The 14,893-nt window shown below is 41.7% G+C and overlaps 1 protein-coding gene across 1 annotated transcript; it reads right to left on the bottom strand.

The window, feature by feature from the left end:
• Window positions 1-20: 20 nt before the first annotated feature.
• On the bottom strand, window positions 21-14,005 carry akap10 (A kinase (PRKA) anchor protein 10). Its single transcript, XM_079507514.1, has 15 exons — window positions 13,785-14,005; window positions 11,344-11,391; window positions 10,284-10,469; window positions 7,145-7,636; window positions 6,503-6,601; window positions 6,126-6,210; window positions 5,836-5,959; window positions 5,334-5,470; window positions 4,387-4,531; window positions 3,251-3,415; window positions 2,938-3,047; window positions 2,565-2,647; window positions 1,800-1,852; window positions 1,429-1,521; window positions 21-1,239 (listed from the first exon to the last, which is right to left on the bottom strand). The coding sequence occupies exons 1-15, from the start codon at window positions 13,804-13,806 to the stop codon at window positions 1,234-1,236; spliced, it is 1,848 nt and encodes a 615-aa protein (XP_079363640.1). The 5' UTR covers window positions 13,807-14,005; the 3' UTR covers window positions 21-1,233.
• Window positions 14,006-14,893: the final 888 nt, after the last annotated feature.

Raw genomic sequence — 14,893 nt, 5'->3', positions numbered from 1 at the left:
ACTGAAAACAGACACAAATATTTCATAATATATGTATTTAAATCAAACACAATTTAAATATATTATAGATTAGGTACACATACATGTCAGAAAACATATTAGTGGTACATAGTACCAAAAGTTTTTTCTGGTTCTTTTCCACATCAGGGTAAGGTTAAAATGAAATAAAATTAAAAATGATATACTGATTACACTTTCCAGTGGAACAGTCATCATTGAGATTTGCTTCAACAATACATTTAAAAAGGCTGACACGCAAAAAAAAAAAAAAAAAAAAGGATGTTAGCGTACGGGGTAAACCAGAATTTTTACATACATAGAACATTTAGAATACGGAGTCTGGAGTATCCATTGCAATTGGAGCATTTCAATTCATTTGGGAGTATTTCTTCTTCTACACTCGGTAAAATTTTAAACAAGGTGCCACGCGGCTGCTACGGATGGTTGGCTAGAAGGTAGTGGTGAACCACTTCCCAATCCCTTCCAGTTTTCACAATCACATTTCTAGCCATTATACAGTACATAAATAGGAGGGGCACAGTCAAGTTAAAAAACAACTGACCAAACGACAAAAATATTCCAGGTAAGGAGAGGAGAGCGTGTGCATCATTATAAAACTATACAACGCCCCCAAACTGGTGTGTCGTCATCACCCGCCAATCACATCCACTTCACTTGGCTGACCCCCTCGGTGGAGTTCAATAAAAATAAAAAAGGAATGGATGTTCAAGCTAGAGGAATGGGAAGGATGAGCAACTGGGTGCAGGGAGAAATGATATCTTTGTTTTATAAAAGTCTTATATAGGTCCTTCCTGTGATCATGGTTAGAGAGCTGTTGCCACCTGAAATGCTCCTTAGCTAGCTTCGTTTTGCCACTGTTTTGAGGCTGTCCTTCCTGGGCTTTTGTTCTATAAGTCCCATGTTACTCAGCTTTGTTCTGCTTTACTTCTCAGCGTTCACACACACACATCTTCATAGCATTACGGAGTTGGAAGAATGGATCAATTGGGGAACTTTAGATTTTCCAGAAGCGAGAGCACACACACGCACACACGCACGCACGCACACACACCCACGCATACACAGGAGGTGATAAAATGTCTTGTTCTTTCTTTAGAGTAATGCAGTACATTGCAGGGTAAGCACGGTGTACAGTCCATCACCAGCTTGGCCAGTGTGAGGTCTGCCTCTTGGACAGATATTCCTTAGGTTCAACAGGGTGGAAGGGGGAGGTCATAGCTGGAAGAACACAAACAAAAGAACACAAACAGGGAAAAATTGAGAAATGCTGGATAGTCAGCTGTTAACACCCCAAGGTATGGAAATTAACATACTACCGTGGGTTGCTGTACAGTGCAGTGTGTATAAATGAAGACAAAGGATTTTGCTGTGTATACTGAAGAAAGGGATGGCTTTATTTTTCCTTACCTTGGTGGCCTTTCTAGGACTGTCATGGTTTGACTGGTGGACGACATCATTGACGATCATCTTGGCGATCTTCCAAGCCATCTCCTCCTGGGCCTAGTATACAAAACAGCATGATGACAAAAACAACAAAACACTGAGACTAGGGGGACTTCCTATATGAACCCAGGCTTCTAAACAACCATCCAATTGTAATCTTTGTGTTGTTAAAATTGACATTAGTTATTTAGAGACAGGTTTATCGTTTACCTGGTTTCAATATACAGATTATTATTTTGATCTCTGCATTTGATGTGTTTACCTTGCTCATTGTAAGTCGCTATGGTTAAGAGCATCTGCTAAAAAGGCCTAAAGTGTACATTTTGTTTTCGCACCTCGTCTGTGTTTCCTTGGGCCCACTTCTTCATGGCTTGAGAGAATATGGAACCTGGATGTGAGAGGAGAGACAGGCCGAGTGAAAAAAGGGACTAGACTAGAAAACAAGAAATAAAGTCTACAACTACGTTCAGTGCACTGCTCTAGCAAGAGCCTACTTGGCTACTAGAGACATGTAATCTAGCCAGAAATGTTATATTTTATCTTCTCTGCAGGGACATAGCTGAGAATTTGGTTGCCCTACTCATAGGATATTTGTGCTGCCCCCCCCTGCCGACAAGAGCACTGCGTTTCCTCGTTCTAATGGGCTATTTTTGCCGTTTGCGAGGACGCACACACAGCTGCTCGTTATTATGCGGCGGAGTTGCAGAGAAAATTGTTAGGAGGGTTGGCTTGGCACTTTTTGGTACATTATGTTGCCCCCCCTCGGCGTGTTGCCCTAAGCGCAGTGCGTATTGCGCGTATACGTAGCGCCGGCACTGCTTCTATGCCATTCCAGGTATCCTGTTTATTCCCAGAGACAGTGCTGCAAGACGTAATAAATAATAGATAGCTTTCATATTGCTATATTTTGCTTAGATCTACGAGTAGCGGGTGTTTGTTGGAGGAGGAGCCTCTTGCATATTTCATAAGGTTTTTGTGCTAGAGGCTTTTAGGGGGAAGGAAACTATGTTATATTCAAAAAGGATGGAGAATAGTGACATTCTACACTGAAAACAGGAGAAAGAAGGAAGGCATGAAGATAACGTTGTGTAAAATCATACCTTTGGATTTCTTCACATCCGGCTCTGGCTCAGCCTCCCTGATAAACTGCCCAAGCTCATTCACCTTCCCAAACGTCATCCTTCTGAGCAGAAAAGAGACAGCACAATGTAAAGAAACCACCTTCCCAAATGTCATCCTTCAGCAGCAGAACAACAAGGTAAATTAACTAGCGTTGTCTTATGGCGAAAAGGACATTACTGTAAAGAAACTAGCTCGCACTGATGGCAAATAGGGCAGTATTGAGCCCCAGAAAATATGAAACCTGGTGAGGGAACCTATGAAGTCACTCGATTAAGGAGGCGATAGACAGCATTCACCAAGCAATGAGCATATGGCCGCTGGTACTCAGGGGAGGAAAAAGATGACACTCACCCAGCATATGGCCGCTGGTACAAAGACTCAGGGTCCAGACTAGCAGCATCCACTGTTATTGCCTCATCAAAGTTTTTGAGGATCTTCACTGCTGCTTTTTTGGTACTTTGCTGTTATGGGTAAAATACAAACTGGATGTTTAGCAGGAGTAGTAGCAGGGTACATGATTTTTGTGTATGCTTGTCCCACTGACATTATACCAGAGCAAAGATCAAGCTCTTTTAACTTCAACCACAATACATTAATAAGAAAGGATAAGTCTAAATGTCATTCCAAGTAGCAGATAAACATCTGGGGTCAAATGACGGGTTACCTGAACATGAGTGCCCTCGCTGGAATTTGAACTACGGTCACTGTCTATGGGCGGAGTCTGTCCCTGGGCACTGGAGTGCACAAATTCATCCGCCCGTACCGAGTGGATGAGGTCACTCAGGTATTTGTAGTAAAGGTTACTGGACAGAAAGCCAGGCATATAGACCTGGAAGAACAAAAGTGTGGTGAACTCTGTTAAAAAAAGAAGCCTTCAGTGTATGTTCTACATGGCGTGACATTAGTTGAGTTGCATTGTTTTTGGTGTGGAGGGAAAGCATTAAATTGGACAAGGGGTTGTCATAAAGGTCTCAGAGGCACTTGCCCATCAGGCAAAGTACAGGTCATGTTCTACTTGCCCAAAGGTCATGCCCACTTGCACGAAAAGTAAATCGTCCTTTATAAAATGATGGGTAAAATTTGAATTACCGTTCAATTTAACACTAATTTTCTTGTTATTTTATATTTTTACGTGCAGCAACACTGAAAACAGCACATGATAGGTAAACAGTGCTCTTATTTTACATTCCACAGACAGAGCGCTCTGGCCATGTTCAGGTGTTTAAACAGTATCTTGTGTTGTGTTTATAGACGGTTGCATGAACTTGCGTCGCCTCCCAAATGCCTGGTCGGCGGTCGGTAAACCTAAAAGCAAACTCCACCTGCCCTTAAAATGTATTTACCTGCCAGGGGCAGGTGGGCAACCCTTAGTGTCAATGCCTGCAACCTAACTACCGGGTGATGTAACGTACATATTCCACGGAATCTAAAATATCTCCATTTGTCAGCAAAATTATCTTTGAAAGGAGAATACCACTTTAGACTTTGTGCCAAAGCTTAAAGTATGGTATGGAATTTTCTGATTCGGAATTTATTGCACTACTATAGTGTGATGTTTGCAAGTAAAAATAACTCAATGGTGTTATATAATCAGCTTTCTATTATCTCTAATATCTATTCTAGCCCGTCTTCATGACATCACTAAATAGGATGTAGGTTCAAATTCAACACATTTATTGGCATTTCTTTGAGAATATATTCTCTGTTCTTTAAACATGAATAAGAATAGTTTATGCTTCAATTTATTTTCACTTGTAATTGTTCTTTTTAATGAATGAATGGATTATAAACTGATCTGACCGTCTCCATGGTGGTCCAAGCCTGTCGGAGTGGAGTGGTGAAACAGTCAGGGAGGGGCCCTCCCTCTCGGCAGATATTAGACTCGATCTCCATCCGCACTGAGTCACCAAAGCCTAGAGGGTTGGTGGCCTGGAGTGAAAAATATCTGAAGAGAACAGAGAATAACTTTTAACATTCCATGTTCAATAATCTGGGGACGGATTTCCTGTTCGTCTATAAAAATCACCTTGCAGGGGACTTAAAGATGCAGTGCCATGACTTTGGTACTTTTTCTGTTTTGTATGTGCATGGAGTTGACATTACTATGATAGACCACCCAGTATGGTTAAAACGTGCAAGGATGTCTTCCCTGTGTATATTTGTTTTCTTTTTATAAGCTGCAAACTTCTGCAATTTCAATTGTGTCATGCAATATCCTGGCCATTTCCCATCCTTCTAATCAATATTATATCGTTGTATCCCAGGTGGTCAGACAGGGGATGAATTTCTCAGTATGCCCCACAGCACAGGAATGTCAATTATTGTGCTTATTGTGTTAGTTATTTGAGTATGAGACAGCAAAATTAGTTTATGTTGTGGGACTTTGTGTACTGTTGTGTCAGTTATTTGAGTATGAGACAGCTAAATTAGTTTATGTTGTGGGACTTTGTGTACAGTTGTGTCACAGTGTTCATTTTGTGATCAGGTAGAGGCCCCTGATGAAGTCTAACTGTGGCCAATATGTTTTACCATGTAATATTTGCTGTTTTAAAGTAAACTAAACACTTAGGAGCAATGCTGTCTGTTGTGCAGACTTTCATTTTTGAACCGTCACCAGCACCAGCAATGAACTGGATGTGCTCAACCCACTTTTCTGAACTAATTACCTCTATGGTACCTAAAAATCAGGAACTTAAACTATGGAACTTAAAAAACCTTAATGATGAATGAGAGAATGAGAGTCCTACTTGTCGTAGAGGATCATGGCGTCATTCTGAGCCTCCTGGCCATCGTACTGGCCCTTCTTAGCTGCAAGCTGGTCTTGGAAGTTGTCTGCTGCCAGCCAAAACTGGAGTACATTCAATGCATCCTCTTTCTCCATATACTGGGGGAGGATTAGAATTGGGATGCACACATACTGTTGATTAGACACACCAACGGACCGACATGCAGAAACAACAGTCGGACATGTGGTCAAACGTGCGCTGCTCCCGTGCTTGCGGTTAGGGTTTGAGGTAGGTTGTCCGTATAATGACAGTCGGACCAATAGTATGTCTAAACTAAAGCCTGTCATATACGTAGTTAAACCTCTTTTGAACTGGAAAGGTTGGTTGTGCCTGCTTGCCCTTTTTCAGAACCACATTAATTATTCTACCAATTTGTTAAATTTTTTTATGTGTATGAATAATATTGTGATGGCTCATTGTGGAAACGCAATCTCCGTTCAGCAAACACAGGCGAGGTGCTCACCTCTGAGAAGTAGAAGAGAGCCGACTCGCAAAACAAGATGTCTGCCAGGAACACAGAGCCACTGGTCAGCACTTCAATCTGGTATTTACAGAAATAGTGGCTCCGCAGGAATTCGCTAAAGTGCCTGGGGAATTCAGAACAAAGAGATCTCATAGATGACCATGGTGGCCAAGATGACAAAGCAAGAAGTTCTACTTTAATACTGGGTGTCAAAACACACAAAGTTACAGTGGGAGACTCTGCCTTTCAGAACATTAACCCCTTTAGAAAATGAGTAGTCAGAAACTCACTGTTGTTCCAGGATGATGACTACTACTGACTGTGCAATGACAAAGCAGTTTGGGTCCACCAGTCCATCCTCTCCACATATCTTAGCTGCACAGAGGAGACACAATCAATGAATACCTCCTAAAACAGAGCATTGTAAAGTGTATTCATGCCACTGTATCAGAGAAAGCTGTGACCCACATAAAATAAATTGTAGCATCTGCATACATGTCCAATATGTATTGGCCTTGCTTAAATTCGCAAAACAAGACAGCATTAATTCAGCTGGTCTTTGCTGTATATTTTCATGGGACAGCTGCTCAATATGGCTGACAGCAGGGATAAATATTAATTTGAGGAAGAATCAAATGAACCATGTAAACAGAGTGTCAACACTTACCAACTATGTCGTTTCTGGTCTGTTCAGTAATAGGGATGGGCCTAGCAGCATCTGGAGAGACATACTTGGTGAAGATATCCACTGCATCTCTCTCTATACCTGAAACACAGAAAGACAAGGGGCTACTGTATTCCTGTGATCCTGCAAGACCATACTATAAGTGTCAGCCGTGTGAAAGACATTCCTATTATAGATCTCTGTAAAAGGTGCAGTGTACAGTTAAGAGAATAATAGTTTCATTCACTTACTGTACATAATCATATACTGTACATATGGCAAGTCTTTTCTAATAGTTTTTATGGGCTGCTCTAGCTGTCTGTGTCCAGATCTAATCTTGCAAACTGCTGGACCGATCAGTGACACATTTATTGTGCACACTTCCAGTACGCCACCACATATGCTTTATACATGAAATATATAACTTTACATTTATAATGGAAATCAATGGGCTGAAACCTTTCCCAAATTTGGAGTCATTCGGTACATCATAGATATGTCAGTCTGAGATCCATATTGGAGCCACCCATTTCCCATGTGGATGCCGACATCACCATGATTCGATTTGTTTGCGTCGGACTGACTTCCTTAATTACACAATCGCTGAATGGCAAATAAAAAAACAGCTCCATCAATGCAACTCACTCTTCATGAGTTTATCGGAGAGGTCTTTCAGGGCATTGTTTGCCTGTAGTTTGAAGGGGGTTCCTGTCCTGGAAGAGGCCTGCCTGCTTGGAGTCTCTGTTTTGGGAGTGCCAGGTCTCTGGCCTGCCTCTGTGCTGAAGGAGTCTCGGTGCGTTAGGGGGTTTGCGGGCATTTCACCACTTCCCTCCTGAGAGGTAGGAGTAAGCTGTATGTCGGCAACCTCCGGGTGCTCTATACCATCTAGTGAAGTAGGGACAGGCTCAGCCAGTGAGCTGTGTTTCACCGTGTTGAGGCTGTGTGCTCGGACCCGCGACCAACTGGTGGAGCGGAAGCTCTCTGCCTCCAGCCAAAAGCGCACCAGGTGGTCAGCACCTTGCATATCCATGAACTGGACGTAGTAGGGAACTGCAACGATGTCCCGAAGAATCTGGTCCACCGTCTTTGATAGTCGAGAGCGGGTGTCCTGGGTTAGGTAGTTCACACTGGATCGTCCTGGACAATGTAAAGACACACATAAGACAGATTTTAGAAAATGTAACTATGGCAAAATACCTAAATCTTACACTAGACTGTATTTATACTGGTTTTCTCATTCACAGCTATTAACCTTTAAAACACCTTAAAAACAGTCATGGTGTTACACCAAAACACATTTCAACGTAAATCAAACAAACACCATGACACAACACTACACAAATGCACACAAAAATGCATTCCCATATTCAAATATAGACATAAATGCAAGAAACAAACTTTGTGTGCCCAGGGGTATTTTGAAGTGAACAGTGAACACACCACAGAGCAGAGAGAGCAGAGAGAATAGAGCATTTTCAATGTTTTTAACCCTAGAACATTATCCTTTTTGTCACACCATCACTAAACACGGGTATATTTGTCTCCACCAGGCCGAAGGCATGGGGAGAGTGTATGTTTTGCACTCCGTCCGTCCGTGTGTGTGTCCGTCCGTCCTTCCGTCCGTCCGTTACCAGCTAATCTCCGGCACCATTAACCCGCTCGATGCCAAACTTTGCACACACACTCCCTGGATGCCAACGTGAACCTCTGCCCCACATTTTCCAGAACGGCCTGTTATAGCGCCACCATGAGGCAGCTTTTCACATTTTTACCTAAAACTGCACCGATCTGCGTGAAACGTTGCATGCACACTCCCTAGAGGCCAAGGACAAACCTTTGACCTGTATTTTCCGCATCTGCCTTTTATAGCGCCACCAGGAGGCCGACTTTTGTAAAACACATTTTTTGATATTACTCCTCCAGATTCTGTCCAGAAATCTCACAACTCGTTACACAATATCTCTATGGTCATGTGCTCAAGTTGGATCTGTCCGATATTTCATATTCCATCCTAATTGGCTATAATTGGCTTTCACAGTTTGCAAGAATGCCCCGTTTTGAACAAAAGCCTCAAATCATGAACGCAGCATGCAATTTCCGTGAAATCTTTCACACATTTTCTTACTAGGCTGAGGAATATATCCCACCCTTTTCACATTGGCCTGTTATAGCGCCACCAACAGGTTGATTTTTGCAAAACACATTTTTGGAACAAAATGCCTCAAATCATCCAATTGCCATCAAAGGCGTATGAAGAAATGGCAATCGGTACACATGATCTCTGTAGTCATGTGATCAAGACGAGTCTGTTGGATTTCTCAGATTGTACACTGATTGGCTAAGTTTTCAGGAGTGGCCCGTTTTGTACATGCTGCACATGTCCTGCTCATCCAGAATTCTATCCTTAGAGATGCTATCAGTGATCTGGCTCTGCATTTCCTCAACAAAATGAAGACAATTATTGCAAACAACAAATAAAAAAAAACATCCTCCTAAACATTTTGCCAAACATCACACACACTCCTATCCTCCTGGTGGAGACCTGTGCCCGGAAGGGCACTTTTTCTAGTTCATCGTGACTTTTCACAAAAAAAACGAAAAATAGATATCATGGGGTTCTATCATAGGGGGGCAAATTCATGGGCATTATATTCAAAAAATAATAATAATAAAGCTGGGATTTTTCCTTTGGTGAGAATGGTCCAGTGAAAAAAAGAAAAGACAAAAAAGCCCATTGTGGGGACATGGGATTATTCTCTATCACTAAACATGGGTGAAATTCATCCAAACACCTGCCTGTAGAAAAAAACTACATTTCTGCTAAAGCATTAAAAGTAGGTGTTTATCACCACACAGCTTCCATTTATCAGTTCCAATTAACATTATTGCATATGGAAGCAGACAAACATCCATTGAATATTTTAATCATAGATGAACAAAGATTTGCATAGCATATAACCTAATGTGGTATCGGCACTGGCAGATGCTGCTTATGCCATTGGAATTTCTTTCAAAAATGCTTTTGACTATGCAACTTGATGGACAATTTTGCATTAATACAAAGCAAGACAACATTAGGGGTGCCTGATGGTGTAGCCAGGTAGCGCTGCTAGCGCACTGACCAAACATATTTTCTAATCCAACGGCACAGTATCTAACAGAGGGGTGACTTGCATTGTCAAAAAACAAGCTACCAATGAGAGAATGCATTCATCACTGTTGGCTGTGGTATCAGCTGAGCTAGTGAGTGGGCACTCTGCCAGAGGTGACTTAACTGCCACTGCAACTCACCCTCCCTGCCCCTCACCCTCTTCTAATCTTTCCCTCCTGTTCTATTCCCAAGATTAAAGCCTCTGCATGCTCAAAGAACTGGAGATAACTGTAGTATATCATTCATATTCCCAACCAGCCTCACAGCAAGCATAGCTGCAGCACAGGTTCCCTGTGTGAGTCATCCATGCCTTTGTCTGAATGACCTGCCCTGACAGGTCCTGCCACCACTGCCATTACATACAAGGGCAGTGTCACATAGCCACTGCCACACCTCAAGGTGCCGAGATAACATAATGCAAACTAATTTCAAAACATTTAATTTGCGTTTCCACTTGATGCATGAAGCAGTTGAGGTGTTTCAATGGATTAACATAGTTGATGTCAGTTAGTAGTGGAAGCAATTTCAGTGGCCACTACTTCCCCTGACATAACTGTGTGATGCATCCGAAGATGGTCAACCAAACATCAACAATAATGAACAGTGGCTCAATAATGAACAGTGGCTCCATACCAAGGTCACCGAAGTGTGCAGCCTCCATGTGACTGGGCTGCTTCTTGAGGATTGCTGTGCGTCCGCGGGCAAAAGAGTCCATATTGGCAGAGATGGCATTGATAGCCACGTGGCTAGGTCCCGCAGCCTCCTGGATGGCATGATGGTTCCTCTGTCCTAGCGATGGGGAGTGAGGGCTGATTAATCCTGGAGTGGGGGGAGGGGCAGAAAGACCAATTAAGACTACATACTAGTGCTGCCAATGAATATTCCATATTCGAATGAATATTCGAATGTAAAAAATAAAAGAATAATCAAATATTTTAAATTAAGATTCAAATTAAACAATTTGAATCAAACAATAACATTGCTGTGTGAGTTCTGCTGAGACTCTGTGCCACGTAAACTAAAACATTATACAAAAATTAGGCGATAAGATAATTATGAATCATTCATTTGATCTCTCAGCCCATACAGGACCGGACCATATAGATAAAGAAAGAGAACGTTTTACAGCACATTAGGCTGAAATATTCATATCATATTCATATTAAAATCATATACATTCGAAATCATTAAAAAATATCAGTATCATGAATATAAGTGACTTTTGACTGAAGTTTGTTTCTTATGAAAGAAGTACCAGTACCAGTGTGTACAGAAATTAGAGGTGTGGGAAGGGCTAGAAAAGACAGAGTGCTCAGTGTTTCTCAGTGTTTCACTTAATAGCGGAGGTCACATTTATAACCACATGACAATCAGAGCAGTAACATATGAATGAACTGCACTCAATGTCCCTTTCGGTCTACTTCTGCAAATTTGAGAGTGCCTAGAAATCACTGACTAATGTAAAGAACTGTCATGCATCAAAAATGGCAGATCTACAAGATCACAATGTGTCATGTTTTGGTGAGCTTGAAAATAGTCTATTTTCAGCACTTAGCAATAGCAGTTAGCATACGGTAGTTACCGTTGCCTATAGTCATTATCTTAAAACAAATCAATCTAATGAGCAAATTGTCCAAGACAACAACACAATTAAGACACACTCAAAACTCAACATAGGGAATTGTTTACCCACCTGTATTGACTTTAACCTCAGTCTGTCTCTCAGGTTCTTTGCTTTTTGCTGTGGAAGAGAAACAAAACAAAAGCTCAGTAATTGGAGAATGCTTTTCAGTAACAATATAGTGGGGGCATATTGTGCCTGGGATGAGGTAAAAGAGGTCGCTGAGGCACAGGAGTGACACGGGTGTCCCTAGAAGAATTATGAAGATTATATCCACTTACATAATGGCATTCAGGAAAACCAGAAGACCTATTGGCATTGGCCCATAACTACTTTTCAGTAGACTGAACTACCACTCATACCTCTGGATTATGCTATTACGGAAAATAATGATTAGGTCAAAGTATCATTTTCAAGCCAGCCATTGTCATTATATAATGAAGTCAACACAGTGCACTCATGTGGTACAGGACATAACACATGCTATTTAAGAGACTGTTGCCTGTCAGTAACTTAATGCATGTAAAAAGACTAGTTAATAAGGTGTAAAAAGGTATGTACAGAGTCCTGAAGCTTTGTACACAACATACAATATAGCTGCCCATGCTTTAAAAAAAAAATCAAAAAAATCAAATAGGAGCATAAACATCTGATCTGGTGTTTTTTTTATCATTCGGTTTTAATTCATATTTTGGATTTATCCCCATCAAACGGTCCACATGACATTCACATAACCTCTGTTGGATAGACATGACAGCTTTAGTCAAAGAACTACAATGAATATTAATGACAGTGTGTACGCACTGGCCTCTTAAAGCTGTATGTCACACACGCACCTAGCCCCTTTCGGAACCCTCCGTAAAGCTTTTCTGAAATTTGGATCTCGCTTTACGTAGGGTCCCTGTGCATTTATTCCACGCTCTATGGTAGGCAGATGTACATACCCTCCATTCAGGCCGTGCTGCGGCCTGGTGGTGGTGGTGAGATGTTTCAAAAGATGCATAAAGCGGCTATAGGAGACAACGGAAATTTAATTTGGCGCAGATGCCGTTAAGTATTTTTAATCTTTGTTTGACCGTTTTGGCTTCTCTCTTCCTCACTTCCTTATTGACTTCCCATTGTACCGCCTCCCGAGAGTGGCTAGCTGCGCGTCCCTACGTTCCTGCCTCTGATCTGCTCAGTCTCAGCTAGCCAGTCTCGGTGCGGGAGGCGGTACAATGGGAAGTCAATAAGGAAGTGAGCCAAAACGGTCAAACAAACGGCATGTGCTCCAAATGAACTTTCTCCCACGTTTCCGTTGTCTCCTATAGCCGCTTTATGCATCTTTTGAAACATCTCACGGTCACCACCACCACCAGGCCGCAGCACGGCCTGAACGGAGGGTATGTACATCTGCCTACCATAGAGCGTGGAATAAATGCACAGGGACCCTACGTAAAGCGAGATCCAATTTTCAGAAAAGCTTTATGGAGGGTGCCGAAAGGGGCTAACACGCACCCAGTCCCAGACTGTCATTGAAGGACATTATGGTGTCACTGACTGTCATAGTGTAAATTTGAGAAGGATTTGAAAATGAATCTACTCTGAACAGAAATTGGATGTTGGACATTCCCATTCCTAAAATCCACGTACAAACTAAGCTTATTTAAAATATTATTAAACTGCATAGTAACATCCAAAGTGGATAAATTAGTACACATACTATGTCACCATAAGCTGCTGAATGTGCTTAGACTGAATCAATCAGTAATACGGTTCAAAACATTGCTTAAATTCGAAGTCACTTCTGTTTTTACTAATAAAAACAAGGTATGCACTACCAATTAAGATCTCAACAGCATGTTTGCTTGTTTTTGTAGTGGCTTTTTCAGAGCTTGCCTGTAAAATTCCACTTCCTCTCATTCTCTCTCTAAGCAGTGATTTGAATAAGCACTGAATGAGAAGAGCTTTTATCCCCTTAATTCAGGACAACTCCAGGGAAGTTTAAATGTTCAAACGTATTCGTACTCCCAGTCAGTTTCATCTATCATGGCTGTATAATAATGAATCCTAGCCCATTTCAAAAATGTAAATATGGGTCCCGAAAAGGGCAAAATAAATCCTAAATTTCTAAAGCTCGTCGCTTGATGACATCACACATCTCAGCTTTGGGTTGACCATTGTATTTCTAGATTTTATATACATTTACCGGTGCACACAAATCAAGATGAATTGTCAAATGTAACTAATCAAATTAAGTTTTTATGTGTCCGTAATTGTAAGCTAGCTACAGCTAAATCATGGGAGCAAGCACTGCTAAGCTAATCTAGCTAGTATCAACATTAGCAACGCAGCAGAGGAAAACATTAGAGCTAAACGAGTCCGAGACTGCAGAGTGCTTTTATCAAGTAATTGAACATCTATATTAAAGTCCCATGATTAATTGAAACATTTCCCATCCCCTCAGCTGACTATTATATATAACGTTACCGCTAGCAAACGTTGATGTTACACCCTAGCGAGAGCTTCCTCACCTTTCCTCTTGAAAAACGACATGACGATTTTCACGATTTAAACAGATCCTGGGCTCAGTGACACCATTCCGTAGATTTGCGAGTCCCTTCATTCAAATGCATCTATACGACACATAGGATGAAGTGTTTCTTTTCTGCGAATGGGGCTGTCAAATCACAATTTTCTCCAGTCTAGTATCAGTCCAGTAGCCATATTGTCAATAAAGGTCTCACTTACTTCCGGTCCGATGCGGCAGCAGCATTATGGGAAACGATGCATTATTGGCCTCGGTCAGAAGAGGGCGGTATCCTCCAAGAAACACAGTACTGTTACTGTTAAGAGATTCAGATGCTGCCATGGATGCAACATGCATGATGAATGAGGATTACAACATAATTAGGTTAAAACGTGAAACTGTTAAAGTTATTAAACAGCCCAGTCTCTTAGTAGGCCTACTTAGAAAGATGTTGATGTTTGGGACTGTGGGTACAGTAGGCCTACTACCACTAGTTTGAGAGTGGTGTGTTGAAAGATAGACTCCATTCAGGTGTTTGTGTACCTTTTCTCTCAGACTTCCCAATTCCCACAAACACATTTAACATGCAGCCATTAACATGTCAGCACTGTGGAACACAGTTCCTGTTCGCAGACCACTGCTGGTCTCGGACAGGAACAAACTGCAGGTTGAAAAGACCCTCAGCTCTGAACTCGGTAGAATCTGCACCTGGCTCGCTGATAACAAACTATCCTTACACCTGGGAAAAACTGAATCCATTCTCTTCAGATCAAATAGTAATATCAGCAAGGCAGATGGCTTCTTGGTTAGAGTGGGTGACAATATTATCACACGAAAAGATGAAATGTGCAGTACGTTAGTTAGACTAGTCACTGGTCCGACAAACGACAACCCACCTCAAACCCTAACCTAACCATAACCGCAAGCACGGGTCGGATTTACATGCGGTCCCCACCTAGGTTCCATCCTGGAGTTAAATCTTTCCGGTGATAAAATGGCCACCAACGTAATCAAAAAAGTCAATCAAAGAACAAGATTCCTTTACAGGATCTCCTCACTGGTCAACAAAAACACCTTGAAGACCTTAACAGGAGCCCTCGTACAAGGTTTCTT

The sequence above is a fragment of the Electrona antarctica genome (assembly GCF_951216825.1).
Source record: "Electrona antarctica genome assembly, chromosome: 8".
NCBI lineage: Eukaryota > Metazoa > Chordata > Actinopteri > Myctophiformes > Myctophidae > Electrona > Electrona antarctica.
Note: the sequence above shows the minus strand (reverse complement) of the source record. Positions and strands in the feature narration are given on the sequence as shown.